General features: G+C 57.2%; 3 protein-coding genes across 19 annotated transcripts in view; 2 read left to right on the forward strand and 1 right to left on the reverse strand.

The window, feature by feature from the left end:
* Positions 1–19100, forward strand: part of WDR20 (WD repeat domain 20) — a 64815-nt gene extending 45715 nt beyond the window's left edge. For 3 of the 11 annotated variants that reach the window (XM_027520625.1, XM_027520623.1, XM_027520626.1), the window contains 2 exons: positions 8714–9973; positions 18318–19100. In XM_027520625.1, the coding sequence (XP_027376426.1) occupies positions 8714–9973; positions 18318–18371 (1314 nt within the window). In that variant the 3' untranslated portion in view covers positions 18372–19100. Of the gene's footprint in view, positions 1–553; positions 632–8713; positions 16846–18317 lie in introns of those variants that run through there. The other 8 variants (XM_027520630.1, XM_027520628.1, XM_027520629.1 and 5 more) reach the window with 6 other exon arrangements.
* Positions 19101–19392: 292 nt separating this feature from the next.
* Positions 19393–20776, forward strand: LOC113879614 (proline-rich protein HaeIII subfamily 1-like). Its single transcript, XM_027521198.1, has 3 exons — positions 19393–19478; positions 19738–20079; positions 20236–20776. The coding sequence occupies exons 1-3, from the start codon at positions 19393–19395 to the stop codon at positions 20774–20776; spliced, it is 969 nt and encodes a 322-aa protein (XP_027376999.1).
* Positions 20777–20850: 74 nt separating this feature from the next.
* Positions 20851–27186, reverse strand: part of MOK (MOK protein kinase) — a 43236-nt gene continuing 36900 nt past the window's right edge. For 6 of the 7 annotated variants that reach the window (XM_027521045.1, XM_027521042.1, XM_027521046.1 and 3 more), the window contains 6 exons: positions 26097–26275; positions 24630–24731; positions 23716–23889; positions 22905–23025; positions 21441–21629; positions 20851–21362 (listed from right to left, as the gene is read on the reverse strand). In XM_027521045.1, the coding sequence (XP_027376846.1) occupies positions 21282–21362; positions 21441–21629; positions 22905–23025; positions 23716–23889; positions 24630–24731; positions 26097–26275 (846 nt within the window). In that variant the 3' untranslated portion in view covers positions 20851–21281. The remainder of the gene's footprint in view (positions 21363–21440; positions 21630–22904; positions 23026–23715; positions 23890–24629; positions 24732–26096; positions 26276–27186) is intronic. The other variant, XM_027521043.1, reaches the window with a different exon arrangement.

Here is a 27186-nt window from a genome sequence, read left to right on the forward strand (position 1 = left end):
ATTTGATGATATGCCTAGATCCAGAAATGAATTCCACGCATCCTTACTGACCATAGATTGTAAGCCCCATCATAGCTGGTTGCCATATGGGCCTTGTCGCCTCCGGAGCTCACTCTTCTGTGAGATGGACAGGGAGGATGTGGAGCGTGTGTTATGAACAAAGTAGCAAGAGAGGTGGGTGCTAACTGCACTCTTCAGGATGTACCAGATATCATAAAATAAAAACAAAAATTCAGTGAGGGAGGTTTGAGAAAGCTTCCAGAAGGTGACGTTTGACCTGGGTTTGAAAAATGCGGAGGAGTCGGAGGAGGATGAGAAGGGCCTTTGAAGCTGGAGAAAACACCTTAGCATGTGGAGGAGCATGAGGCCAGCAAGACCTCAGTGCGTGGGCCTTGGAGTGGCCAGAGGTGAAGCTGGACAGGGGAACCGGAACTAGATTGCAAAAGCCTTTCGTAACATGCTGAGAAATTTGGACCTGACACTGGAGGCTGTGGGGCAACCTTTGGGGTTTTACTTAGTGAAGGGAGTGATAGGATCAAGTGTGTTTTTTTAGAACTCTTGTCAGCACTTGGGGAAGATGGATTGGAATGAAGATAGCAAGACGAGTGAGGAGGCTCTAGTGATTGTCCAGGTGAGAGCTGAGGACTTGACCTGGAGTTGGGACCATTTCCTCATTCATTCTGCAGACCTTGGTGGCTGACCACATGCAGAGAACACCCGCCCTTTGTCTCCCCTCCAGAGAGGGGGAAGTGTGAACAGCGCCCCACACACAGACACACGCATACACGGCACGTGGTGGTGACTTGTGATGTCAGAGGAGACAGTAGGCCTGAGGGAGAGAGACAGACAGCGCCTGATGGACAGGGAGGTGGGGCACGTCTCGGAGGAAATGGTATGCTTTGAGCCTCGTATGAGAAGGCCCCCCAGGTACGGAGCTGGAGTGTTCCTGCAGGAGGGAGAGCGGGGGCAGGCCCCTGTGGGAATGAGCCTGGGGACAGGAGCCCTGGTAGAGGGGCGTGGAGTGAGGGCGCGGCCCGGGTTGCTGCTTGGCCTCCGTGCAGGGAATCTCGCACTGGGGAGCAAGAGGTGGTCTGCTTGGTGTTTTTGAAAATTACTCTGGCTCCATCTTGGAGACGGAGTTGGAGAGATGGATGAGCAGATGCTGGGTTTCTGGCTCACTTGGCGCACTGGGTGAGAGGGGAAGGAGCAGGTGCTGGAGCAGAGCGAAAGGTCAGAGTTCCTTTTCCTGCTTGTTAAGCTTGAGAGGCCAGGGGTGGTTGGGTACGTGGATCTGGAGCTTCAGACTAGAGGTAGATTCTGGGAGTGGTCAGCATATAGATAGTAATCACGCCCCTGAGATGAGATGTCCGGTCTGCGGAGAAAGCACAGTAGGAGCAAAGACAGGTCCGCTGCGTCCTGGGCGTGTCTAGGACTGAGCCCTGTTTACACTCCAAGGCTCCGGCCATCTGTTCATTGCCTGCAAAGGGGCATTTACAAGAGTCAGTCTATTACCATGAAATTTACAGACTCAGAGTACAGTGGCTAAGAGCATAGCCTCTTGAACCTGAGTGTCCAGAGCACAGACAGCAGCCCTGCCCCTTCCTGCCCGCAGGGTGTGGGTTTGTACCTTCATCTCTCCTCAGCCGGAAGGTGAATAGACATGCTCCCCAGGAGGGGTGGGGAGGATGGGAGGCCGGCAGAGGGTCTGGAGCGCCAGCCCTGGGGAGAGCTCGGGAAAGTTGTGCACACGGGGGAAACCGGAGGTTCATTTCACCGGGGCTTGCAGGAAAAGCTGCTTGGGAGGTGAGGTAGCAGCAGTTTTGAAGGAGAAGCACAAAAAATTTTCCAGAACAAGAAGGTAAGAGCAGGGCAACACAGAGAATGAACACTCATCAGACAGGTGATGGGGACTGTTTATCCTGACTGCGGTGTCTGTCTGTCTGTCTTACTCATCCGAGGGCTGCTCAGCCTCCCGTGATACACAGGCACACACGTGTGCATACGCTGCAGTACTGATTACTCTGACCTGGGCCTCCTTTCTGAGGGCATCTGCTCTGTGAGAGTAGAGCAGATGTTTGGGTGGACGGATGGGATAGCTGGGTGGGTGGAAATGGAGTTCTGGAAATCCACATTAGACCAAAGATGGATGAAAATGTCTGGGAATCGAGTGTATCTTAAAAGGTGATTTTTCCGCCCATTGAATAAGAAGTTTTAAATACTTGTTTATACAAAAAATTGGGACAGAGAGAAGTACAAAAAAGATAGGAAAACATGACCTGTGAATCCCAGTGCTCACTGGTCGCTTTATCATGTTTGTAATTTTTTACGTTTTCTAAGAGGTGAACTTGTCAGACTCACACCTTCCGTTAAAGATGCTGGCAGCCTTCACCTCCCAGTCTGGCCCTCAGTTTGCCCGGTTCTGTCCGGGCATTGGAGGTGAGCCCTGCCCTCCAGGCCATCCTGGCAACGAGACCCGGGCTGCTGTGCCAGTGGAGCCCAGCCCAGGAGGAAGGCAGGGCCCTGTCCTCTGGCCTCCCTTCAGGGGTGCTAGGCTGGGACTGCTTTCTGCAGCCTTCAGGGCGGGCTTCGGGCCTCTCCTCGCAGTGTCACCCGTCTCTGACGGGACTTGAAGTATCTAATGGGCTCTGTGAGTGTCTTGGCACTTCTGATGAGCTCCCAGACCGTGCCACCTCCTTCATCGTAAGAGCTGCTGGTGGGAGGGGTCACCGGGTCAGGTTCAGCCTTGTGTGAAGCACCCCAGAGGGTGTGGATCCCCTTGTTCATCACTGATGATTACAGTGTCCTGGGGAAGAGACGCAAAGTGGCGGTTCCCACGTGGTGATGAACTCAGGCCCGTTGGTCTCTGTAAAAGTCCTGATTATATCGGGACTGTGTCCACAGAATAGTAACTTGAGAGGATTTTCAATTGTGTCTGATTGCTGGGTTAGATGGAAAATCTCAAAAGACCTGGTCGTCTCTGCTGCTGGCATCCCTGGCGTGTGACCAGCGCCCCTCTCGTTGACTGTCTGCTCTCTGGCAGGTTGTGGCCAGGGCAGCAGGGCAGAGGCTGTGGTCTCTTGGTGGACACCCAGCCGGCTGCTGCCCGCGGCTGGGCCTTCTCTTCAGCCCGCGCCCCCCGGGGCAGGGAGGTGAGGGACCCAGTTTCGCAGTATTCTGTCTAGTCACCCTCCAAAAGAGTGGCTCTGGGCACTTTGTTAGTTTTGTTTCTGTTGCTTTTTTTAATCAAAGGAAGGAAATGGGCATGTAATGATCTCCTTCAAGTTTTAATGTTGATAAAAGTGACATTTGATCCTCTTTCCCAGGCTTTGAAATCCCCTCTCCTGATAGTAGTACTTCCCGAGGGAGCAGCGTCTGTAAGTGCCTTTATAGAATCAAAGCTCTTGGCCACTGTTTTTGCTGTGACTACGTTGTGGCTTTTCCAGTAGCTGCTGTGGCTTTTGAACTGTTTGTTTTTAGTATTTTGTTATAAATTAATATCTGCATTGTAAAATGCATACCCATCTCTCCCCAATAATTTTTTTCCTGTTTATCATGTTGATAGCAGTGAAAAATAAAGTGTGTGTGCTTGAGAAAACTTCATTTTAGCAGTGGTGGCTTTAATATGGTCACAGGTTTATTTTTGTTGTTTCCTTTATACTGGTTTCATATTGTTAGAAAATCTTGTTTGTGAGTGCTGTTGATGATGGTAGTTTTGATGCTGTTGCGTTTCTTCACTGGATTAATTTTAGAAATGAGACGGTTCCTTCTGCATCCAGAAGGGTGATTACCAGGGGGAGAGCGGGTGGGGGAGCCCACATCCTGGGCAGCTGTCTTGGCGTGCAGACCTGGCATACTGATGCCCAGATTATGGACGTTATGGGATTTTGTGGGCGTGATCATGGCAGTAGGCCTCGGAGCATTTTGGTGTTTTCCTGTTTAATGGAGAGCCCGGCAGCGATGCTAGGCGACCTGAGAGCCTGTCTCACCCTGAGACCTGCCATGTCCTTCCCGCTGGGGCGGCCCCCTCAGCCTCTCCTCTGCAGCCCTGGAGCAGGGGCTTGCTTCTCCTGGCCCCCCCACCGACCCTGTGCCAAGACAGGGATGTGGGGGGTGGGGAGCAGGGCCCCTGGCCTGGCCCACGCTCACTCAGCGGCAGTTCCTTCCTCTCCTCATGGGACTTCGGGCTTGTTTTCTCTGCTTGCCTGGGTTTGGTCCCGCTCGCTGTAAGGAGCTTTGTCCCCAGAATTTACACCCTGCTCCTCTTGGGCGCCTTCTGCCTTGGCCATCTGAGTGTCACATGTCCGGTGGTTGCTGTCCACAGCCGATATCCCTGTCCTCCCCGGTCACTTTCCTCAGCTCCTTACTCAGTGGGTATACGTGGACGTCTCCCCCAGCATGGCCGCCGTCCGCTCCTCTCTGTCACACCCTTCCCAGGTGCTGTCCCTCAGCTCCTCGGAGTCTGTTCACAGGCCTCCCCCACTCCGCCCAGCCTCACCCCCTGGGAAACCGTCCGTCCTGCCCCCACCTCTGGTCGAGTTTAAGAGCTTCTTGTCGGGGGACAGTTGTCACAGGCTCCGGAGCAGTCTCTCTCCACCCGCACCGTTCTGTGCCTCCTGACGGGAGATTCCGCTTGGTTCTGTGACTTCCCTTTCCAGGAATCTTGGGTGTGAGCCACAAATTCAATGTAAAATTTTCTAATAGCCACAGTGAACCATTTAAAAAACAGGTGAAGTTGATATTTTATCTAATACATCCAAGTATTATTTTGGCATGTAATCAATATAAAATTATGAATGAGGTGGTCTCCATAGTTTCCCAGGTCTTCAGAGTTCAGGGTGAACTGTGCCCTTGCAGCATGTCTCGCTGGGCCAGTCACTCTCAAGGGCTCGGGGCTGTGGGGTTGGTCAGCACTGGGCTTCAAGGTCACTGCCCAGAGCCCTGAGCCTGGGCCTCCGTGTCCTTGAGTCCTAGCTCACGATTCCACATCTGATTTCCGGCCCTTGCTCAGGTGCGCCAGTGGAGGGGGTGCCAAGCACGTCCCCGAGCTGCCTGCCCCCAGCCTGGGTGCCTGCCTTTCCCCGGCTGCCTCGCCCCTCCTCTGCCCAGGAGCTCCTCACAGGGGACCTCGGGTTTTGCCAAGAGTGTTTTTCCAACATAAACATGTGCTCGTCCAGCTCAAGGCCTCACTGAAACTGGAGAATGGAAGCACAGAAGGGAAATCCCGTTGCTTAACTTCAAGAACTAAGATGCCTTACTCTGTTTACTAGACATTTTCTAGAACAAGAGTATACCCTTATGGTCCCGAGACTGGGCTGCATTCGTTCTAGTTACTGAGCAGGATATTCTAGGTATTTGTTTCTTGATTTCTGTTCTCTTTTTCTTAAACCCAAACCAAGAACAGTATGAAATAATAGCCCAGAGCAACTTGGTTCAGTGACTCCTAGCCAGCCCAGGACATGTGTCCCGCACCTCACCGGGGCTGAGAGGCCTGTGCCGGGAGTCACCTGGCGCGTCGCCAGGACGACAGCTCGTGGTTGGCTCCCCGTCCGCGCCCTTGCTGCCCTTCTGTGTGGACGCCCTGCCGCCGCCTCCAGCCGCTGTCTGCTGCCCTTTCCTTCTCGGCTCGGCGAGCCCGCATGCCAGGGCAGAGGCCTCGCAGGCGCTCCTGTGAAGCTGAGTCCCTCCTCCCTGCCCCCTGTCCCTGTGCCTGCTCGGTGTTCGCTCACAGCAGACCCTGTCCATTCCCCTCCTTTTCATCCCTCGTGAACGCAAGTTCCCCGCGGGAAGGGACGGCTGTGAGTGGCGTGTCCATGTCGGCTTGTCGTCTGTGCTCAGTGCAGGAGTGAACGAATGGGCGTGGGTGGTGAGCGGGAGGGCCTGCAGGGAGCCCCGCAGAGCCTGTCCCCCGGGGGTGACAGGGCACTCGTGCCTGCCTTCCTTGGGGAGCGGGACACCCACACCCTGCCGGTGGAGTAGACGTTGTTGCATCCTCCGTGGGCGGTAACTGGTGATCCCTGGAAACAGTTGCCAGTGCGTGCGCCTTCTGACCAGCTATCCCACTAGGACCGTGCCCTGCAGCTGTGTCTACCGGTGAAGGCTGCAGCACACACCAGTTAGTCTTTGCCACCTAAGTGTCCGTCAGCAGGGGCTTTTCAGATGCAGCGCAGCACGTCCGTGTTGTTGAGTCCTCTGCACCATAGGAAGGCGCGGAGAGGCCATCTTCGGACGAGTACCGACCGACGCGCGTGGTGCGTGACTGGGTGAGAAAGCAGAGGTGCAGACGGTGCAAAAGAGGAAGCTGGGTCCACATGTACCTGTACTTGCCGTGTCCCCACAGGAAGACCCTGGGAGACGGACAGGAAGCCAGCGACAGTGATTCTGGGGTGGGGAGAGGGGTGTGAGTGAGGCTTTCAGCTGGACACTTTTATATGTGAATTATGACTGTATCACCTATTTAAAAAACAAAAGCTTACGTCGTGGGGTCTATGTATGCAAAGCCTCGTGCTCAGGGCCTGGCCACAGAGCAGATCCTCGGGTCAGAGGTCAGCAGTGCTGTCCTGACGTGCCTACCACGCGCCCAGACCCACGGTCCCCGAGACGAAGAGGAGCTTTTCCCTGCCCTTGTGCACAGGCTGGTGGCAGACTGACGGTGCAGAGCACTGGAGAAGCCCTTTCTATGTTGGAGTTGGAGCTGTGGGCCGTTGGTTTGGGTGGTTTGCAGGTGGTGAGGTGTGGCATGTCTGGTGCCCCAGCAGGGCGCGGAGGTGGGCTCTGGTTTCAGTCCCTAAGTTGTATCCGTGTGTGTGTGCTTACAGCAGGCTCAGTGCACCTTTTAAGCGTGGGATACTCTTGAAACGTGTTTTGGCGCCCCAGTAACATGTATTTAATAACGGTGCCGTGATTCTGTATCTCCATACCTCACAGTTGCAGAGAAATGCCATTTTTATTTGATAGCATTACAATTTTGAGTTCTAATGGAGTCATTTTTGCAGTGTCTTTTTAAGCCAGAAATAAAATTTTCTCCTGACCATAGTGCTAGATATTTTTGTGTTCATCCTTAAATGGAGAGATGTTGGAAAGATTGAGATGAGGTTTGGTTGCAGTGAGATATGAGGTGCAGGAGTTGAGGCCACACACAGCTGGGCGGGGGAGAGGTCGCTTCTGCAGCTGCCCCGCGAGGCCCTGGCCGGGAGGTGAGCCGCACGGTCCTGGGATCCTCGGCCCCCAGGCGGGTCACATTCAGAGAGACAGCCTGGCCCACTGGGTACAGCAAGGCCTGGGGGCTTGTGAGGTGCCCCCGGCCTCCTGTGGAAACCCTGGCAGAGCAGCCTGGGCTTGCAGGTTGTCGGCCTTGGTGCAGGTCAGCTGCTGGACCGGTGGGTCCCGGGCAGGAGAGGAAGGGCGCGAGGGTGACTGTGCGGCTGTGAGATTGCAGTGACAGTGAGGCCGCCTGCTGCTTGGAGCCCTCGCCCGGCCCGCAGGCCCCAGCCCCTGGCCCTGCACCTCGTGGGGTTGGGCCTCCCCGCTCCTCCCTAGCTGGGGACAGGTTGACCACCTCCCTTCTGGGGCCTCATTTTCTGTGACTTTCTGTAGAGATGCAGCAGACGCACGGCGCGAAGCCGACTAGGCACGGGGCCCCGTGTCTTGGTGGGCTTCCCGTCCCTGTGGCCCGTGGCCCCTGAGGCTCGGGTCAGGGAATCCCAACCACACGGGGGAAGTGGGAGCATGTATCGCCTCCCAAGCCTGAGGGCTCCCAGAGCACCAGTTATGGGGGTGGCAGCAGGACTTGCTGGGAGCTTTGGGTCCTGGGAACCCCAGTGGTTTCTGGTGCCGTGATTTGGGGGCCGGTGAGCTCCGTGCGAGGTGTGCAGGCAGGGGCACGGGCGTGGGGCCATCCTTCAGGGGGTTCCACTTCTGCCTTTCATGCTTTTGGTTTTAAAGGGAAAACCCCCAATCTGTGCCCATTAAAATTGGTCAGTGGGTCAAAAATAAGCGTGGGGTAGAGATTAGGTGTTAATCATCTGTTAATGTTCTTAAACACCGCCTTGTTCCAAAGAAGGTGGGGGGATGGCCTGTAAGAATACACGCAAGACAGGGATGGTGAGTGAGGCAGTCAGTGAGTCAGGGCTGAGGTCAGAGCCCAGGGAGGTGTGCGCTCCTGTCCTGGGTGTTGCTGGCTGCACGTGGACCATCCCCTGACCCCCGGGAGTCTGAAGGGGCAGGTGCCGTGGGGACGGGCCACAGGGGCCGTGAGGGCGCAAAACAGCAGAGCAGAGCGCCTGGGGCGGTCCAGCGCTCAGCCGTGGGGCCCGCGAGGCTTGCCCAGGGGCCGCGTTGCACGGAGGCTGTGCAGGTGCTGGAGTCCCAGACCCCGGGCTCCCGAGTCGGATGTGTGACGCGCCAAGGGCTGCCCCCGCCCTGGTGCGTCCTGAGCCTGGCACAGCGTCGCGCGGGCACAGACTGGGCTCCCAGCAGGGTTTGCTGAATAACTGACACCCTCAGTGCAAGCCAGCGTCCCGACACCTCAGTGCAGTCCTAGAAAGCGATTCCACGAGGGCCCAAATGCCCTTCTCTGCCCTGCCCGCAGGCTGGGGCGTGGAACGCCTGGACGGATGTGTCCATTCTCACCGAGAAGCAGACAAGGTTTCTTGCTGGAAAAGTAGACCTTGAAAACTTCTCCATTGTGATAACTTGTTCTCCTTTGTCTTCACAGAGACTAATAGACAAGTCACGAGTAACCTGTGTCAAATGGGTTCCTGGTTCGGAAAGCCTTTTCCTAGTAGCCCACTCGAGTGGGAACATGTACTTGTATAATGTGGAGCACACTTGTGGCACCACAGCCCCCCACTACCAGCTCCTGAAGCAGGGGGAGAGCTTTGCCGTGCACACTTGCAAGAGCAAATCCACGAGGAACCCTCTCCTCAAATGGACGGTGGGCGAGGGGGCCCTCAACGAGTTTGCTTTCTCCCCAGATGGCAAGTTCTTGGCGTGTGTGAGCCAGGACGGCTTCCTGCGGGTGTTCAACTTTGACTCGGTGGAGCTGCACGGCACCATGAAAAGCTACTTTGGAGGCTTGCTGTGCGTGTGCTGGAGCCCCGACGGCAAGTACATCGTGGCGGGCGGAGAGGACGACCTGGTGACCGTCTGGTCCTTTGGGGACTGCCGCGTGATCGCGCGGGGCCACGGGCACAAGTCCTGGGTCAGCGTGGTGGCCTTTGACCCCTACACCACCAGCGTGGAAGAGAGCGACCCCATGGAGTTCAGTGGCAGTGACGAGGACTTCCAGGACCTTCTTCACTTTGGGAGAGACCGAGCGAACAGCACCCAGTCCCGGCTGTCCAAGCGGAACTCGACTGAGAGCCGGCCCGTCAGCGTCACGTATCGGTTCGGCTCCGTGGGCCAGGACACGCAGCTGTGCCTGTGGGACCTCACGGAAGACATCCTCTTCCCCCACCAGCCCCTCTCGCGCGCGCGGACACACACGAACGTCATGAACGCCACCAGCCCCCCCGCGGGCAGCACCGGGAACAGCGTGCCCACGCCCGGCAGCGCCGCGCCGCCCCCGCTGCCACGGTCCAACAGCCTCCCGCACGCTGCCGTCTCCAGCGCCGGCAGCAAGGGCAGCGTGGCGGACGGCGCCATCGCTGCTGGGGTCAGCAAGTTCGCCACACTCTCGCTGCACGACCGGAAGGACAGGCACCACGAGAAAGACCACAAGCGGAACCACAGCATGGGACACATCTCCAGCAAGAGCAGCGACAGACTGAACCTCGTCACCAAAACCAAAACGGACCCAGCGAAAGCCCTGGGGACGCCCCTGTGCCCTCGCATGGAAGACGTCCCCTTGTTAGAGCCGCTCATCTGTAAAAAGATAGCACATGAAAGACTGACTGTGTTAATTTTTCTTGAAGACTGTATAGTCACTGCTTGTCAGGAGGGATTTATTTGCACATGGGGAAGGCCTGGTAAAGTGGTAAGTTTTAATCCTTAATGCTGCACCAGATCTAGAACTTGAATAGGTAGCGATTTTTTTCTTGCGGGAGGGGTGGGGTGTACAACGAATGTGAACGACACTTCTTATTCTTAATGTAAATCTAAATGCATCAGAGCCATAATTTTGGATACTGCATGCCATATAATTCCAAATCATTTGATAATTTACCTTAGAACGTTTAAAAAATATAATCAAACTAATTGCCAGCCAAGTCAGTCACCCTCCTGCGAGTATAGAGTCCCACGGTTAGCCTTCCTGTATTAGACTATTTCGATTTTAGGAAAATCATGCCAGTGTGGGGAAACAATGACTTTAAAATGCTAAAATTAAAATTTCTGCTTTAACTGGAATATTTTTGCTTAACTACTCAATTAGAATATTGTACACCTGATCAGAGTGTATGTTCAATACAGACGGCCATTAATTGTCATTTATAGTCCAATTTTTTATCTTAATCATAAACTGTTTAGGAATCTATGAAATTTAACTTTAGGAACAAAGTGTTCAGCAGGGTTGATTGATATTATTTTTACATTGTTCTGGCAATCCACAGAAAGAGAAGAGCCTTAATTTTTAAAACCCATTTTAGTCATTTTATGACAATTAAAATTGTTTAATAAACATCTTTTTTCAAAGAAGCAGTTTGTAGCACTTTGATTGAGATTCTGTGCACTGATGAAGTAGCCACATCTCTCAGAGCCTGGACGGTTGCCGTGGACTGCGGGCCAAGGGCGCAGAAGTGCCTCTTGTCACACAGCCAGGGTCTCGCGTGGTGGATGTGACTTGCTTATGTTTTTTCCAGCAAGGGGAAGGAGCTTTTCTTTTCTTTCTTTTGTTTTTTTTTTGTGGGGGTTTTGGTTGGTTTTTTTTTATTTGCTTTTTGTTCAGTGAGGCACATGACCACAGGCCCTCGTGAGCCTTCTCAGCTCTGTTTTGTACAGGACCCAGGGTTCAGAGAGCTTCCCGCCTCTCCCCTGTTTGGGTTTCAGGTTCCCACAAGAGGCAGAGGGCAGGTGCAGCGTGTCCGTCTTCTGGATCGTTCTTGGAAGGTACCCCACGTCTGTGGCAGCGGCTCCCCCAGTGCCCCCCTGACTTGGCTGCGCCCACTTCCAGGGGAAGCCACTCTGTTTGGCTTGATTCCTTAGCGTGAGGATGAGCTGTGGGCGCAGTCGCTCTTTGGCTCACTGTGGACGAAGTGGCTGTTGGAGCTGTACGTTCCACATCGAGATGACGATGGTGTTAGTAACTTACTTGGGTCACTTGGTTTGTATTTCGTTGTGTACACCTTTGTGATTAAATACAGAGACCCTGATCGTTCACACTGGTTTGAGTAGTGAATGCGATGCAGCAAAGTGCAGGCTTGGTTTCTCTGTGGGTCGAGACTCTGGTGCAGCAGCAGCTCTGGGCCCCCCGGGTCCCCCCCAGCCCCCGCTGCCCTCGGTCAGGGCCGGAGCCCCGCACTGTTTGCCTGGCACTCCCTCACGCCGCGACAGCAGAGGCGGTGTTCTTCCGTGTGAGAACCGCAGTCCATGGGAATGCTAACGTCCTATTTGCCTTTAAGAGATGGCCTTTTGTTCCTAAATGTTAACTGAAGTCAGGTAGCAAAGGCAGCCATCCTTGCGGAGCGTCTCAGGCTTGAGGCTGTCAGATGGAGAGAGGAGCCCACAGCCCGTGTGCAGTTCTGTGTACCTGTATAGTATTAGAAGTTCAGTACCAGAGGCTTCTGTACCTGCATCGCATTAGAAATTCAGTGTCGGATGCTTCTGAGGCATTGAGTATGCAGTTTCAAAATTCAGGACTTGATACTGGGCCCAAGTGAAGAGTGGCTGACGCAGGTAAGTGGCCTTGAGAGGGTGGGGGTGGGGAGAGTGCGCCCTGCGGGACTGTTGGTTCTGAGCGCTTTGCGGGTGGGCCGTGTTGTTCTGGGGCGCTTTCTGCCTCCTCCCGCCTGGCAGACACTTAACTCACTCAGGGCTGGCCTGTGGATGGGAGCGGGGTAGCGAGCAAGAGGAGGATGTTGTCGGTTCCTTAAAAAACAAGCTGTGAAACGTGCTGCCGGAAGCTTGTGTCCATCTCCTCCACCCCAAACTTAAAAAACGTCGTCCCTGCACGGTTTGGGGTTTGGGACTTGGTCATAGACTTGCTCTTGCGGTGTCTGCGGGTTAGTGTGCCCTTGGTGTCTTGTCTGTACCCCGTCCGGGGCCCTGGCTGGGTGTTGGGAGCTGGGGAGGGGCTGGAAGGCCCAGGCTGGCTCTGGACGGGGCAGGGCCCCCCGAGGCCTGCCCTGCACCTGGACGGCCGGCAGAGCCCTGCTGCTGTCAGGAGGACGGTGCGGGGGGCTCTCCGAGACCAGGACGAAAGTTGCTGGCGCTTCAGGAGAGGCCGGGGGCACGCAGCGCCTCCCCACCGCCCCCGGGTTTGTTTTCAGGGTCCCGGCTTCTGTGGCCTGGGGTCAGGAGGGGTTGCTTCGACTTTGAGGGGTTCCAGTTGCAGGTGTATAAGGAGCAGTGGCCTGCTGAGGGGGTTCTAGGGAGTGGCCTTTGCAACTTTTCTCCCCAAACTTTGAGCTTCCTCACTGAAACTCTTCCATTTTTCAGCTGGAACATTATCCTGAGCAAAAATACCTTTTCTAACCTCACCTCTGGAATAAAACAGCTTTAGACAGAATCTGTGATGGCTCAGTCAGCAAGATTTTCCATCATGCATTGAGATGCGTTGATGAAAAAGCACAGAAATAAAGCGCTCAGGGCGGCCCATAAGTCAAGACCCCCAAGTGTGTGTGGGGGGTCTTCTCTGCCTGCCCTGCTCGGGCTCCTCTTTTCAACCTTCTAGGAAACCCAGGAGCTAGGGTCGCATTGTGGCTTGGGTGATTCTGGCTTCTGAATCCCCGGGCCGCCCCAGCCCTGGCCCTTCTCTGTGTTTCTCCTCTCTGGGAGGACTGGAAAAGAAAGCCTTGGGAAAACCTTGCCTTCTTTTAAAAACAAATGTGTAAGAGGGAGTAGGCAGACTCTTTAAAAATAATCAGGAGCTTTGGGTTCTGAATTGACTTGCATCGTGGTGAAGAATATTAAATTTCATCTCTGTGCCGGACCTTCTGGCACTTTGGAAGGGTTCTCCTATGAGCCCTTGGGACTGAGGGCCAACCATGATGGAAGAACACTGAGGAGTAGACGCACGGGAACAAGGCACCACGGTGACAGTCCCAGGCTCCCAGAAGCAGGGGGGAACAGGGTGCCGGGAAGCCGCCTCAGTTCCTCAGGCGTGCGTGCATCCTCAGTGTTCTGGCCCCTCCGGGCCTGCAGCCATTTCTCCCCGTCCCTCCACCTCCTGTGGGAAAGAAGCTGTCGAGTATTGCATTTGCACTGGAGTTGGTGAAGCTGTTTTATCCATGTCTGCACCGGTGGACGAGATTCTCGTCACCTCCTGTCAGAGGGAGGCCTTTGATTTCTTGGTGCGGAAGCTCAAAGGGTAAGGGGACACCAAGGGGCCGGTGGGGGCTCCGGGGAAGAAGTCCTGTGAACACCCAAAGGCCATGAGGGTGGATCCAAGTGTCTGAGGAGGAACTGGCGGGAGAGGCCGACTGGATTTCCCAGGAAGGATGCACATGGGGTCCCATCCTGTGTGGAGGGCCCAGCCCAGGGGGCCCCTGGATAGATCTGTGGGGGGCCCAGCCACTGGGCCCTGGATGGATCGTGGTGGGCCCCTGGATAGATCACGGAGGGGCCCGGCCGCTGGGCCCTGGATGGACCATGGAGGGCCCCTGGATAGATCTTGGGGGGGTCCGGCTGCTGGACCCTGGATAGGTCATGGGGGGGCCCCTGGATAGATTTTGGGGGGGCCCAGCCGCTGGGCCCTGGATAGATCATGGAGGGGACCCGGCCGCTGGCCCCTGTACCTGGGGCCTGAGGGGAGGCGGTTGGGCCCTGCGCAGGTGGTCCTGCTGTGTCGGGGTGTCCACTCCGGGGCTTTCCTTCCGCCACATTCGCATGTAGGGCTCACGAGTGACCGGAGAGGTCTACCTCGTGGCCCACAGGCAGGGTGCTGTCGGCCAGGCCCTCTCCTCGCCCAGCGCGTGCACCGGTCATGCTAGGCTGCTTGGGACTGTCCCCTGTTTGGGTCGTCAGGGGGCTCAGCCCCACGCCCCAGTGCTGGCCAGTGAGGAGGACAGTGAAGGGGGCGGGGGGTCCGGGGCTCACCTCCAGAGGCACTGGTACCAGCTATTCCCACTGAAGCTCAGAGCCAAGTTCACGGGTTCCCTCCAGAGAGGGAAGTGGTCCCCGCTGGTACTGAGTTTTTGTTCATTGCTGCATCTGTCACATGGACTTTGTGTCACAGTTAATGTCGCTGTCTCTCAACTTAAATATGTAAAAGAAAGGTTTTCTGCATCTTTGGTTTCTGGTTACCTAAGCTTATTAAAGGTCACTGTGTTAGGTAACGCTGTTTAACATTGTATGAATATTTTACCTTTAACAACAAAAAAACACGCCTATGTATTTCCTTTTTTTTTTTACATTTTTATCTGATTTCTTGAAAACTTGAATAAATTTCATAAAGAGCCTTCCTAACAAAATGTTGGTAAATTAACTGTTGCAGTAATTAATGAAGCTTTAATATCAGCATTGTTACTTTGTAATTTTAAGAAAGTCATGCTTTTGTTTCATCGCCCTGCTTTTCAGCTGTCCCTTGTCACTGTCACAGCTAGAGACTTAACGCCGTTCTTGATATTCTGAAGAACTCTGGGATTGTCCTGTGTATAGTGACATTAAATAAACGTGTGAATGAACTGTAAATATAGATAATTTTTAAATCATTTTCACATCTAAACTTAAAAAAATCTCAGTGAACCAAAAAATGAAAAGCTTTTAAATGCTGTAACATTAAGGGCTCTGTTCATGTTTAGAGAACAAATAGCCCCAGGAATTTCTACCTCTTATTACTGGATTCTGAGTTTTTCCTGATTCGAAGCTTACTAAATGGAATGTTTGTTCTGACCATCGGAGGTATTCATTGTTTCCTGTGACCTTCCTCTCGGCCGAGCCCCCTTTGCCGCGAGCTGGTGGCCCGTCTGTGCGGACGCTGGGAGGCCGCCGGCTGGAGTTCCAGGTGGCCACAGGCATGCTTCTGCAGCGGCCCTGCCCCGGTGGACTTGTTGGCTTCCTCCTCCGAGTCTCGAACTCTTTGCGGGGGCTCTGTCAGCGCTGTTGGGGCCCCGAGGCCCCCGGTGCAGAGGGAGCGCCGTGAGCGGGCGGGGAGGAGGGGCCGGCCCCTCACCCTGCGCACTGGTACCACTGGTACCTCCGTCTCTGGAAGCTTCTCAGCAAGAATTCTGGGCCTGGACCTGCATGTCCCACCCGGGGCTCGCCCTCGTCGGGCCCTGGGAATCCCCACTCAGCTGGTGATCCCTGCTGTCTCTGCGTCCGGGCCTGGCGGGGCGGGCAAAGCCTCTGGCCACTCCCTCCTGGCCGCCTCTCCTCAGGGTCTCCAGAACCCGCCCGATGGTGCGGCCTCCTGAGAGTGGGGCCCTCGCCCGCCTTTGACTCAGAGCTGCTGGAGCGGGAGAGACATCAGGTTCTCCGCCCTCAGAGTGACCCGCTCCTGCAGAAGCCAGACGCCGTCTCCTCGGCCCTGGAGTAGGTTTTAGGCCCTGAATTCTAGTAGATTCATGGAAGTTTAAAAAGACACAGGTGCAACATTTTGATCTTTTAAAAACCACTAGTTTTTACCTTGAAAAAATAAGTTCCAATGCCTGTTGAAACAGGCGATTTTGGACCAGATTCTGGACCAGCGGGCCTCTTCAAGGCGCTCAGCCCCACCGCGTCTGGTGTCGGCAGCCTCTGCAGCCATCAGGTGCAGGTGTGACTCCACTCGTGCTTGGATGCTCCTGGAAGACGCGGAGGTCCGCAGACCAGAGCGGATTTCAGAGCCACAGCGGGTCAGCGGGCCGGAGCCTGCAGGCCGCGGGAGGGCCTCCCTTCCCCAGCACAGCTCTCACCAGAGCCCGTAACTGGATATTCCCTCAGAATATTCCCCTTTCCCCAGATGTCTGTAAACAGCATGGTCATTTTCTCTGGGTGACTTTTCCCAGGTTGAGTGGCCTTTTTGGAGGAAGCGCGTCATCATCCGTGTGACCTGTCAGCGGGCAGGTCAGGGCTGCCCAAGGGGAGTTGCCCCCTGAAGCCAAGGTCGCAGGCCTTGGTGAGCGCTGTGTCTGGGGCAGGGCGGATCCAGGTGCCAGGGAACGGCCCGGAGGAGGCACCGGCTGAGTGAGCCCCTCGCTGCCCCGCACCCATGTCCTAAATCTAGCTCGTTGAGTGCAGGACCCAAGCCTCACGTGCAGCCGCTCTGTCCAGCTTTTCTTTGGTTCTCTTATGCAACCGTCTGGGCAGCAGGAGTAGTGGGAACCTTGTGGCTGAATTAGGGAAAACGTATCCATAGCTCGAAGCAGCCCCGGGGGGAAGGCAGCCAGGTGCTAGCTCGCATCGCTTTTGTACCATCTCTGAAAGGGCCTCACTTTACGGAGATTCACCACAAGTCTCCGGGGCCGGTGGGGCAGTTCAGGGGAGCTCCCGGCAGGCTGCCTCGGACCTGAGCCCCAGGGTCAGTCTTCCGGGGCAGGTGCAGGCCCGCCCCGCAGGTGAGGCTGACCTGGCACCGGAGCTCCGCCCGCGCCCCTTTCCTTTGGGGCTCAGGAGGCTGTTGGTCTGTCTGCAGCAGGACCCGTCCTGGGGCCGGTGTGCACGTCACAGTCTGGGCGGGGAGAGCGACTCGGAGAGTTGACTGACCAAGCCTGGACCAGTGCCACCAGCCCGTCCGCCAACCACCCCCTCGAGGGCCTGAGGGGCAAGTCCAAGGTAGCTGGGGGTGGAGGGGAGCCCTGCTGGGACCCGGGGAGGCTTCAGGACGAGGGCTGGCTCTGACCTGGGCCTCCAAGACCCTCACGCTCCCTTCTTGCTCTCAGGGCCTCCAATCTCAGTAGCGCCCCAAAGATGTGTTCCGTGGTTGTAAATCGTTTTTTAGTTGAAATGTTACTTCTTCTATATATTCTTATGAAACAAGGTTTAATTCTATCAATTTAGTATAATCAAACCCAGACTAAGAGCTGGGGTATTCTGATCAATTCTCATACGAAATCACTAGCAGGAATAAAGCGGCAACTCTGGTGAGATCAGATCGGCCTCCTGAATGTTAGACTCAAGAGTTGCCGCTGCTCCTGAAGCCGGCTTCCTTCCTGGGGGCTGGTAGGATGGCTCGTGGATTCCAGGCTGGAGAGAGCTGGTGCTTCGGGGTGTTCGTAAAGCCCTTCCTTGCCAGCTGTCCAGTGTCCAGGGCACAGACGGGCATCTACCTGGCTGTCTGGACAGCTGGACACCAGCAGGGTCTCTGAGGCCAGATGCTCTGTCCTGAGAAAATCCTCAGGGAGGAGGCAGGCAGGACAGGCCACCCTCACGAGTGGCCCGCAGCGGCAGGGGAGCGGGCCATCCGCACCGTGGTCTCGGTTCACACATCCAGCCAGCCTCCCCTAGGGCGTGGTCTGGAGTCTCTGACGGAGGCCTGCCAGCGTGTTTTCCCTTTTTCTCCCTGTCGCCCAGTAACTAGCTTCTAGGCTGAAGCACAGGCTTACAGAAATAAGGTGACTTTCCACATCTTCTTTGGAATAGTGTTCACAGATCTGGAAATTTGTAGCTTCAGTGTTGCAATGTGTAACCTTAAGATTATTAATAAATGAATGCCAGACTGTGACGTGCATCCCAGTGAGTGTGAGGAAATGTGAGTGCTGGTTGTTGCATGAGGCTCAGCCCTCCCGGGTTCGTCTTGAGCTCAGGGGCCTCCTGACCCCCACCAGAGGGGCGCCGCCATCACCACCCTCAGAGAGCAAACAACTTTTAAGAAATGCCACTAGGCTCTGTTCCTGGGGAACGCCGGCTCTGGGGAACGGGGCGCAGGCTCTGGGCCGCGCTGGGCGAGCTGGCCTGGGAGCCGGGGAACCCCTCAGCGGCCCCGAGCTGCAGCCCCTGGGGAGGGCAGTGAACAGCCCCTGCCCCCGGGAGGTGCCCCTCGCCTTTGGGCAGCGATGCTTCAAAGCACCCAGGCCCTGAGAGACCGACCACCCTCTCGCCCTGGCAAGCCCCGCCCAAAGCGTGCCTGCCAAGCAGCTCAGCGGCCTCCCCCGAGTTAGGGACTCGATACGCGGACACGGAGGGGGCTGTGAGAAATGTGGGCTCCCCAGCCGACTCGAGGCTGGGCGTGCCGCTGGAAGGGCTGAGTGTGGCTGTCTCCGCCGCCCCGTGTTTTGCTGGATTAATGGAAACTGCTTTGTTTGCAGGGTTCACTGTCAGCCCCCAGCCAGGCCACTCCTCCAGGTGGAACTGCAGTGTAGCGGCCCACGCCTGCTCGGGCGTCCTTGTCCCGGCCGCGTCTCGAGGGAGCAGCCGCAGCGCAGCGCCAGCCGCGTGGGACCTTTAGCAACGCCGCGTGGAGGGCAGGCCGCGAGGAGCTCGGCACGGCGCACCCCAACAAGCTGTTTCCAGTTTTAAACCGTTCTTTTGGGCTGCAGTAAAAAATGAGAAATGAGGTTTTCTTGCTTTTTACTCTTAAAATTCAATGTAATGTTTTATATATATATATATAATTATACATATATACATAGTGTAAAATAAAAATGTTTCTTGGACAAGAAATCCCCTTAAATCCAACTGTTTATATAGGACTTCCCTGCTTCTGCACTATTTTTAATACTTTAGGTGGTCAGGAGACAACCTGGAATGCACTCATAAAAGTTGTTAAAGTTATTTCTTGTAATTCAGGAAGACAAATGCTGCAATCAGATTTTTGAAGATTATTTGCACTTAAAATAGCTTAATGCAGTTACAGAGTTATTTTGAATATGGGTGCAGTGGAGCGCCGAGCTGTGGCACAAACACGCCCTTTCTTAATCTGTTAACATTTATTTTAATACTCTCGTTCCAATGCAGTCAGCTCTGTATTATATGCATAAATAATGTAAGTCTGCAGTTGCGGAAAGGGTCACTTCAGTAAGTAATTTTCATCATTTAAGAGTGATATTTCTAATTCACACAAAGTTAATATTAAAGCTGTCTTGAATATACCACTCGTCTGTCTTCTATTAAACTGGCTCTGGCTTCACTGCAGTTTTGTTTTTGAGGTGCTCAGGCCGTGTCCCTCGAGGCCCTCCAGCAGTCGAGATCGATTTCAGGCAGCTCTGGGGAGCCAGCTGCTTCTCTGGCCACTTCCTGCCACGTCCCCATCTTCGGCCGTGGCACGTGGGTGCCGACTCCGGTCTCAACAAACCATTTTCTCCTTACAGCTTAAAGCCCACGAGCCCACCTTTTGTCGCCGAGAGATCTCACCCGCGACTCTCTCTACGGTTGTGTGTGAAAATGCTTTGTTCCCCGTGCGGCAAAAAGGCTAATGAGATGACTCGGGACTTTGGTTGTAACCAGCTGGTGAGCAGCTCTGAGCATAGGTCAGGCCCACACCTGCGTTCAGACTCTACAGGTGACTACAGTAATAACAGTGTGCAGCTGCCAAGCAGAGACCTTTTGGTCAAATCAGTTGAGCCCTCTGAAGGCCTTTGTTCAGTCAGGCTCTAAACCATGGTGCCTAAAACACATTTCTCAGAGATCCCAGTAAACCGGGGGCACGTCCGAGTGATGTTAGTCTAGAAAAGATGTGAACACACTCTACTCACTCCCCTGCCATCATCTACGTGAACGTCCCCACAGGATCACGCTGCTGGTTGCAGGAAAACTCCCATCAGCACAGGTCTTGCTTCCTTCCCGAGAGGAGAGGAGGAAGGTCGGGAGCCAGCTCTCCGCCGCCGCCTCGCCTCACAGCTGGTCGGGTCTATGTGGACAGAGACCACCAGCACTCGGGCAGCAGAGCCAGGTGGCCGCCTGTGCCCCGGAGGCCTGGCCAGTGCCGGCCCACGGGGTGCAGAGCCCTGGAAGGCGGGGAGCCCCTGGGGCAGCAGGACTGTGCTCCTCAAACCCGGGAGAGGGGGCCCACCCGCTGACACTGAAGAGGGAGCCCCCCGGGGGCCCAGCCCAGCGCCACGCTGGGGACAGGTGTGCAGTCACTGCACAGAGCCCTTCACGTCTCTGTATTCAAAGTGGGTTACGATGCCCCTGAACTGCCCTCAGAGCTGCCCTCGCTGGGAGCTGGCTCCGAGCAGGCCCCGTCCCTGGCCGCCCCCTCATCTGCTGAGCCCTCGGCGCCCCCAGCTCCCGCCCCGACCCCGGACGTGGGCCGTCTGTCATTCTCGGCCCAACGCCACCCCGCCACGGGAGGGCCCTGAAGCCGGCCCCTCGCCATGCGCCCAGCCCAGAAGGCCCCAGGCCTCCCCCTGCTCCTGGGCCCCCGCCCCCACGCCCTGTGAAATGTCAGCCCCCTGCGCCCCTCCCCCGGTCCCCGCGAAACACCAGCCCCCTGCCCCAGCCCCCCAGCCCCCGCCTTCCATGGCCACTGCTGCTCTGCCCTGGCCTCCACCAGCAGGGGAAACAGGTGTCTACTGTGCCCACTTACTGCCAGCACCCCAGAAACGAAGCTGGGTGCCTGCCCCCGGGGCCATCAAAGCAGTGCCCTCTACCCACGGAGGAGGCTGGACCCTGTGGGCTGGGCCGGCGACCTGCCCGCAGCCCGCCCCTCGCCTACCACTACGCCAGGGCCCCAGGGCCGCGTGCTGGCCTGGGCACCCTCCTCAGGAGGCAATCAGGTGAGCCGGGCGCTGCGCCCAAGTCTCCCCAGCAGAGCCAGTGCCCCTGACGCGCCCACAAAAGTCAGGATAAAGGACGGTCAGGACACGCGTTCAACTCGGCAAACAGGAGGATCCAACACCGTGAGGACAGCTTGCTCTTTAATAAAATCAGGGGTCTCCGGTGGTATAGTCCGGAAGCTGAACTGTGCTGAACACTAGCACTGATGGGCTACAGGCACGCGGAGCCCGCGGTGAAGCCAGCCTAAACAACACGTAATAACAGTATAATCTCTCTTCTGATTCATATAAAAATTACAAAATGTCCCTGCCCCAAACCCTTACGTTATGGAAATGAAATAAAACCCTAGAAGGAGATGGTTTTACAGATGTATTAGACTCGAACACACAGTAAAGCCGCCCTCTGGACACGGCTGTCCAGCCGGCGGCTCCAGGCCGAGGCGGTGGTGCGGGTCTGGGGGCGGCGCTCCGGGGACAGGACGCCCGGCCCTGGGAGCCCCCGCGCGCTCACCGGCACAGTGGCGGGGAGCCAGCCCGAGCAGGGGGCCGCGGCGCTCAGTCGCCCCCACCTCTGCGCTCTATCGTGGGCAGGCGGTACTGCTTCAGGCTGGGCTTGATGTCCTTCTGCGTCTCTGTCTGTCCGAGAGAGGGACAGACACTCAGTGGGGGCCAGGGTAGGCGGGCGCGCAGGGCGGGGGGCCGCGGGACGCCCACCTTCTGGGCCGCACCGACGCACTTCAGGGGTCTCAGCAGCGGCACCTTCGGGAGGAACACGGATGGCAGGGCCGGGCTGGAGTAGGAGGCCAGCTTGGCCGCTCCCGACAGCTTCAGCCTGGGCAGCTCCATCAGGCAAGCCGGCCCCGGCCTCCGGGGGTGGTTCTCCTCTGGCCTCGGGGGCTGTTTCTAGAAACAGGGGCAGCCCAGATGAGCGCAGGATGCCAACCCTCTGTGGGAATTAGGCAGGGCAACGGGGGCGCCCTTACTGCTCCTGCCTCACACAATTCTGGACCGTGAGATGAGACCACACGGTGACTGGACAACACACGCCGTGTCCCAGGCAGAGACTCGGGGGGCCGCTCCCAGGTCAGGCCTGCGTGGACGGCGGTGGGGGGGGTGGTGCGGTCTCACTTCCCGCTCTGACCCCTGGGGTTGGCCGCGCGGCCCGCAGCCTGCTCCTGTGTGGCCAGTGAGCTAATGGGTTTCACAGCTTTTAACGGGTGAAGAAAATTTCACGGCATGCGAAAACTGTATGAGATCCCAACGTCAGGGTCCACAGTTTCGTCAAATTCCATCTGCCCCACGCGTTCACGCGAGGTCCAGGCACCGCCAGCGGGCGCGGGCCTCGGTTCTGCCTGCAGGGGGCGCCCTGGGCAGGTGTCGGCAAGAAAAACACACGCGCATCTGAGCAGGAGGCGGGGCGGCGGGGGACAGGGTCACCGGGGCCAAGTGAGGGGCTCAGGCTGGCGGAGTGGGGTGTCCACGGCTGGGGCTGAGCAGCTGCCCTCACCCCCTGGAAGATGAAGGGAGGGCAGGCTGCGGGAGAGAGCGGGAGGCGAGCTTTGAGCGCGGTCGCCTCCTGGACGAGCACGCGGGCCGGACCCGGGGTTCCGCTCTCTGGAGGGCAGCCTGGCCGCAGGGACACCTGCATCCTCGGCCCCCAGCAGATGGACCCTCAATAAACACCGGGCCGAGTGATGAACGGCAGACGGGCAGTCACCATGGAGCTCGGTGCCTGCCCACAGCTGTGAAGGGGGCTCAGGGCCTGAAGGGAAAAGTGAGGCTCTCACAGGAGAAGCCACAGCGGCTAAGTGCGCAGCAACCGCCGGTGGCCCCTGCTCCTGCAGGGCTCAGTGGCCAAGGGCTCACCTGGCCAGGGGTGGCTTCCCTGTGCCCCCAGCTAGGGTGGTCTGAGGGACATGACAAGGTGACCGGCGCTGGGTCTGGGTGCAGCCTTGCTCTGGGGATGGGAGGACCCGCCCGGCGAGGCTGTGGAAGGAGCTGGTAGACAGCAAGGGCTGCGGCCATTGGAGCCGGTGCCCACCCCCAGTGTGTGCAGACGCTGTCTGGCTTGGCGGTAGGTCGCTCACGGCCCCTCCGGGCGGGTGGGGGGGCCTCCAGGGCGTCTGCCTGGGAGACACGGGGTCCCTGCGGCCGTTGGCTCCCCCGATCACACTGTACCTGCTTCCGGCCCTCCTGCGCCGTCTGCCAGGCGCTGCTGAGCTCTGGGGCCGTGGGGCACTCGGGGAAGGGAGCGGGGGCCTTCCACCTGGCCCTGGCCAGCGCCTGCTTCTCGGCCGCCCTGTGGGGAGCACAGAAGTGCGCCTCTCTTGAAAACCCACCGTGGCGTCCGCCGCCTTCGCTCCCCTGCCTCGCTCACGTGCATCTCACCCACTGACCGACAGGGAGCTCACCCCTTCTCTGCCTCAGCCTGACAGCCTCTGGGCTCTGCGCTCCGGGACTCGAGGCAGGAGGGGACAGAGGGGTGGTCAGGTGCCTCGGCGCAGGCACTCCCCACATCAGGCACCACCCAGCTCACTCTGGAGCCTCACAGCAAGCAGGCTCACCCCACTAGCCCGTTCTGCTCTGACTCCCTGGGCTCAACGTTGGAGCCTTGACCTCGACTGGAAGGCAGCCAGGCCCTCCTTCTACCCTCCGTGATGCCACTAGCCTCCTTTTGGAAAAAAGTGCCAGAAAAGAACGAGGGATGGGTTCCCAGAGGTATGGGCACTGTTCCTGGGACCACCTGCCCCTCCGCGCACCCCCTGGCCCCTCCGTGTGCACTCCTTGGCCCCTCCGCGCCCCTCAACGCGGCCCTCCGTGCAGCCCCCAACCCGGCCCCTCCGTGTGCCTCCAACCCAGCCCCTCTGTGCGCCTCCCCCCGCCCCGGCCCTCCGCGCGTCCCCCTCGGCCCCTCCGCACCCCACCCCGGCCCCTCTGTGCGCTTCCCCCGGCCCCTCTGCGTTCCCCTTGGCCCCAGCAGGGCGCCCACCTCTGCTCCTGGAAGTAAGGGTGTTGCAGGGCCTGGTGGGCAGTGATTCTCTCATCGGGATCATAGGCCACCATGGCGTGCAGAAGGGAGAGGCATTGCGGGGACAGACTGGTGGTCAGTAGAGGTATCCCTGATCCCTTTTTAAAAGGAAAATCAAAACTCATAGCTCTCGACCTGCATTAAAAGCCCAATGATAATAAACGGTCACGCCGCCATTTAGAGCACGTGGCCGGTCCAGCGTCAAGACCTGCACAGGGACCTGCGCTGAAGGGAACAGTTCGCGATCTAACAGTGGCGCGGGGAGGCACAAAGGCGTCCAGACTCCTCGCGCAGGGAGGCCCCTCAGGGAGCCGCAGCCCTGGGCTCCTTGCGCGCCAGTGCCGCCGGGCAGCGTCGGCCCCAGGAGGGGGGAGGTCTCTGCACTGCCACTCAGTTTTCCTGTGAACCTAAAACCGCTCCACGACGTTAAATCTGTTTTTAAAACGGGTGTGTGTGTGTGAAATCTCATGCTCTAGAGGTAAGAAAACTTTCCCTTGAAAAGACTAATACCACATTCCCACCAGAGAAGGAAATAAAGTTTAAAAAAAGAACAAGACTCCAACATAGTTGTCACCTCCCTACCTTCCTAGCGTCTGGGAGCTGCTGGGTGCTGCCCACTCCTCAGGTCGCCGGGGCCCCCCAAGAGCCCGGCTCCCCCAAGTCCCAGCCCAGGCGTCAGTGCCGCGGGCGCCGGGCGGAGCTGCCCCGGGCCAGGCGTGCGGCCTGTGCTGGGAGCCGTCCTCAGCCGAGGCTCCGAGGTCCGAGTGAACCCCTGGGGATGCCTCCCGACTGCCTGGGCTGAGTGGGCTGTGCTGAGGTAGCGGGGAACAGCAGCGGGGCGAGCCCTGGGGCGGGGGCCTGGGGCCTGTACTCACTGCTTGAACTTGGTGAGAGTCTTCTCAGTAGGCGTGCCCATGACGTCGTGGATCCTAGAGATCTGGTCCAGCTCGTTGGCTCCGGGGAAGAGCGGCTGCAGGCTGGGCGGGATCAAGGCTGCCGTCAGGGCCCCAACCCTCCCGGCAGCAGAGGGACCTCCAGCACCCGCCCCCGCCCACCCCTGCCCCAGGCCTTCCTCCTCCACTGTCCCCACGTTGGGGTCCTTCTAAGGCGCAGAGCCCACTCCCGAATCTGCAGAGCCGGGTCTTCACCAACTGTGAGAGGAAACCCCCAGAGCCTCTCACAGCCAGGGGGGAGCGCTGCCAACAGCAGTTCAGGCCAGGTCAGGCCAGACTGCGTGGACAAACGAGGTCCACGGAGCGTTTCAGTTTCGGAGCATTCACAGATTTGGGACTCGAGGATAAAAGGGCTCTGGCGCCTCTCACCTCCCTCCAGACTGACTCAAGCGGCTTTGTGCTGTGCTGTGCTTAGTCCCGCGGTCGTGTCCAACTCTTTGGGACCCCCATGGACTGTAGCCCACCAGGCTCCTCTGTCCACGGGATTCTCCAGGCAAGAATACTGGAGTGGGTTGCCATTCCCTCCTCCAGGGGATCTTCCTGATCTGAGGACTGAACCCTTGTCTCCCACATTGCAGGCAGATTCTTTACCATCTGAGCCACCAGGGAAGCCAAGGGACTTAAGTACATGACAAAAGACTGTCTGTTGTAACTTTAGCATCAGTGAAACCACAAGTCTCCTTTCCAAAAATAACAGTTACTTATCAACAGGGAAGATCTAGAGTCAGAAGCTGTGCCCTGAAGGGCCTGTGCATATATCAAGGGGTCAGTGGAGCAGGTGGCCATGGACACCCTGGGTCCTCCTGCCTGGCTGGGTACTGTTCTGACCAGCGTCACTCTGACGGAAATCACCCTCCCACGCCCCAGCCCCGTCCTTCCTGACCTGCTGGAGCAGGAGGGTGCGCCCCCCTCCTCCCTTCCCAGCCTCTGCTGTGGCCTTGCTCCGTCCAGCAGTGGAGCTGAGGCTGGCATGGGGGCAGCATGCACGCTCAGGGTTGGAGCACTCCACACTCCAGCTCCTCCTCACCCCGCGGCCTGAGCGCCCACGGGAATGACTGAGCTCCGAGGGCAGACTAGGGGGCACGGCCCCCGCTCCCCACGGCAGGCCCCAGGCAGCGCAGGAGCACGCCTGGCTCCGATCTTCTGTGGGCTTCACCGGTTCTACCGCTGATGAGGCCACACAGAGAGGCCTGGCCACCCGAGCCCGGTGGCCAGTAACTGACGGTGTTCTGCCCTCCATGCTGGGCAAGCAAGGAGAGAGTTCCGCCCGCTTCCTGTCAGGGTCAAGAGCAGCCACGACACCAGAAGGGCTGTTCCAGGGGCACAGGAGAGGGTGCAGGGGGGGCCTGGCGGAAGCCACTGGGTGCCCCCCCCCAGGGCCCAGCGTACCTGGCCATCTCGTAGAGCACGCAGCCCGCGCTCCACAGGTCCATCTTGAAGCCGTAGAAGCCATCGGTGAGGAGGCACTCAGGGGCCCGGTACCAGCGGGTGGAGATGTACTCGGTGTACGGCTGCTTCGAGTAGACGCTCCGGCACGACCCGAAGTCCCCAAGCTTCAGGACATCCCGCTGCGAGGGGGAGACACGGGGACAAGGAACATCTCACCAAGCAGCGACCGTCACACAGGCCATTCCAGGCGCAGGCGTGCTAGCACAAGGACGCCTGGCATCTAAACGAGCTTGCAGACCACGGAGCGCTGGCTCTGTGAGTGTCTGAAGTTGCCTCTGACCCAGGAGCAGGTGGGGTCTCTATCCAGTGGATCACATTCACAAATATTCTGGCTGTGTTTTACAGACATTTCAAAATGTCTGCAAAACGTCTACGGGCTGTGCAAAGGTTTAAGTCACGGTGTAAGTCTACAGGTGAATTCTACACCCTGGTCATATCCCCCGTTATGCCTCAGACAGGTTTCAAGGTGTTTCTTCCATCTTCTTTCTCTCTCATACTCAAGTCGTAAAATGCGTGGTGTCGATAAGCATGACGTCTGGCAGGCGCCTGCAGCTGCGGCCCACATTAAACAGCACTCGTCTTGGCCAGATGAGGAAGAAACCTGCACGGACAGCCTCGTACCTCTGCTCCCACTCCTGACACAGTCAACAAAAGTTAGGCACATAAAAAGGCAAGAAAAAACAGTCTAAAGAGGCAAAGCATGCATCAAAACCAGACTCAGATATGGCACAGGTTTTAGAATTTTAGAGTTACCAGAGAAGAAATTAAAAAAAAAAAAACAAAAAAAAACTATGATTAATTTAAGGGTTCCAGGGGAAAAAGAAGACAGCATGCAAGTTCAGATGGGAAATGTAAGAAGAGAGATGGAAACCCTAAGAAAAAATCAAAATAAAACATCACAAGTAACACTGGAACAAAAATTTTAAATGACTTTGATAGGTTCATCAATAGACTCAACAGCCAAGCAAAGAGTCAGTGAGCTTGAAGACACGCCAACAGAAACTTCCCAAACTGAAATGCAAAGCAATAG

This window comes from Bos indicus x Bos taurus, chromosome 21 (genome assembly GCF_003369695.1).
Source record: "Bos indicus x Bos taurus breed Angus x Brahman F1 hybrid chromosome 21, Bos_hybrid_MaternalHap_v2.0, whole genome shotgun sequence".
In the NCBI taxonomy this organism is placed as follows: Eukaryota; Metazoa; Chordata; class Mammalia; order Artiodactyla; family Bovidae; genus Bos; species Bos indicus x Bos taurus.

Coding starts and splice junctions, on each gene's coding strand:
- LOC113879614 (XM_027521198.1), top strand. CDS start 19,393: ATGCTTTGTTCCCCGTGCGGCAAAAAGGCTAATGAGATGACTCGGGAC. Junction 19,479..19,737: donor GTGAGCAGCTCTGAGCATAG/GTCAGGCCCACA, acceptor ACGTCCCCACAG/GATCACGCTGCTGGTTGCAG. Junction 20,080..20,235: donor CAGCGCCACGCTGGGGACAG/GTGTGCAGTCAC, acceptor CGGCGCCCCCAG/CTCCCGCCCCGACCCCGGAC.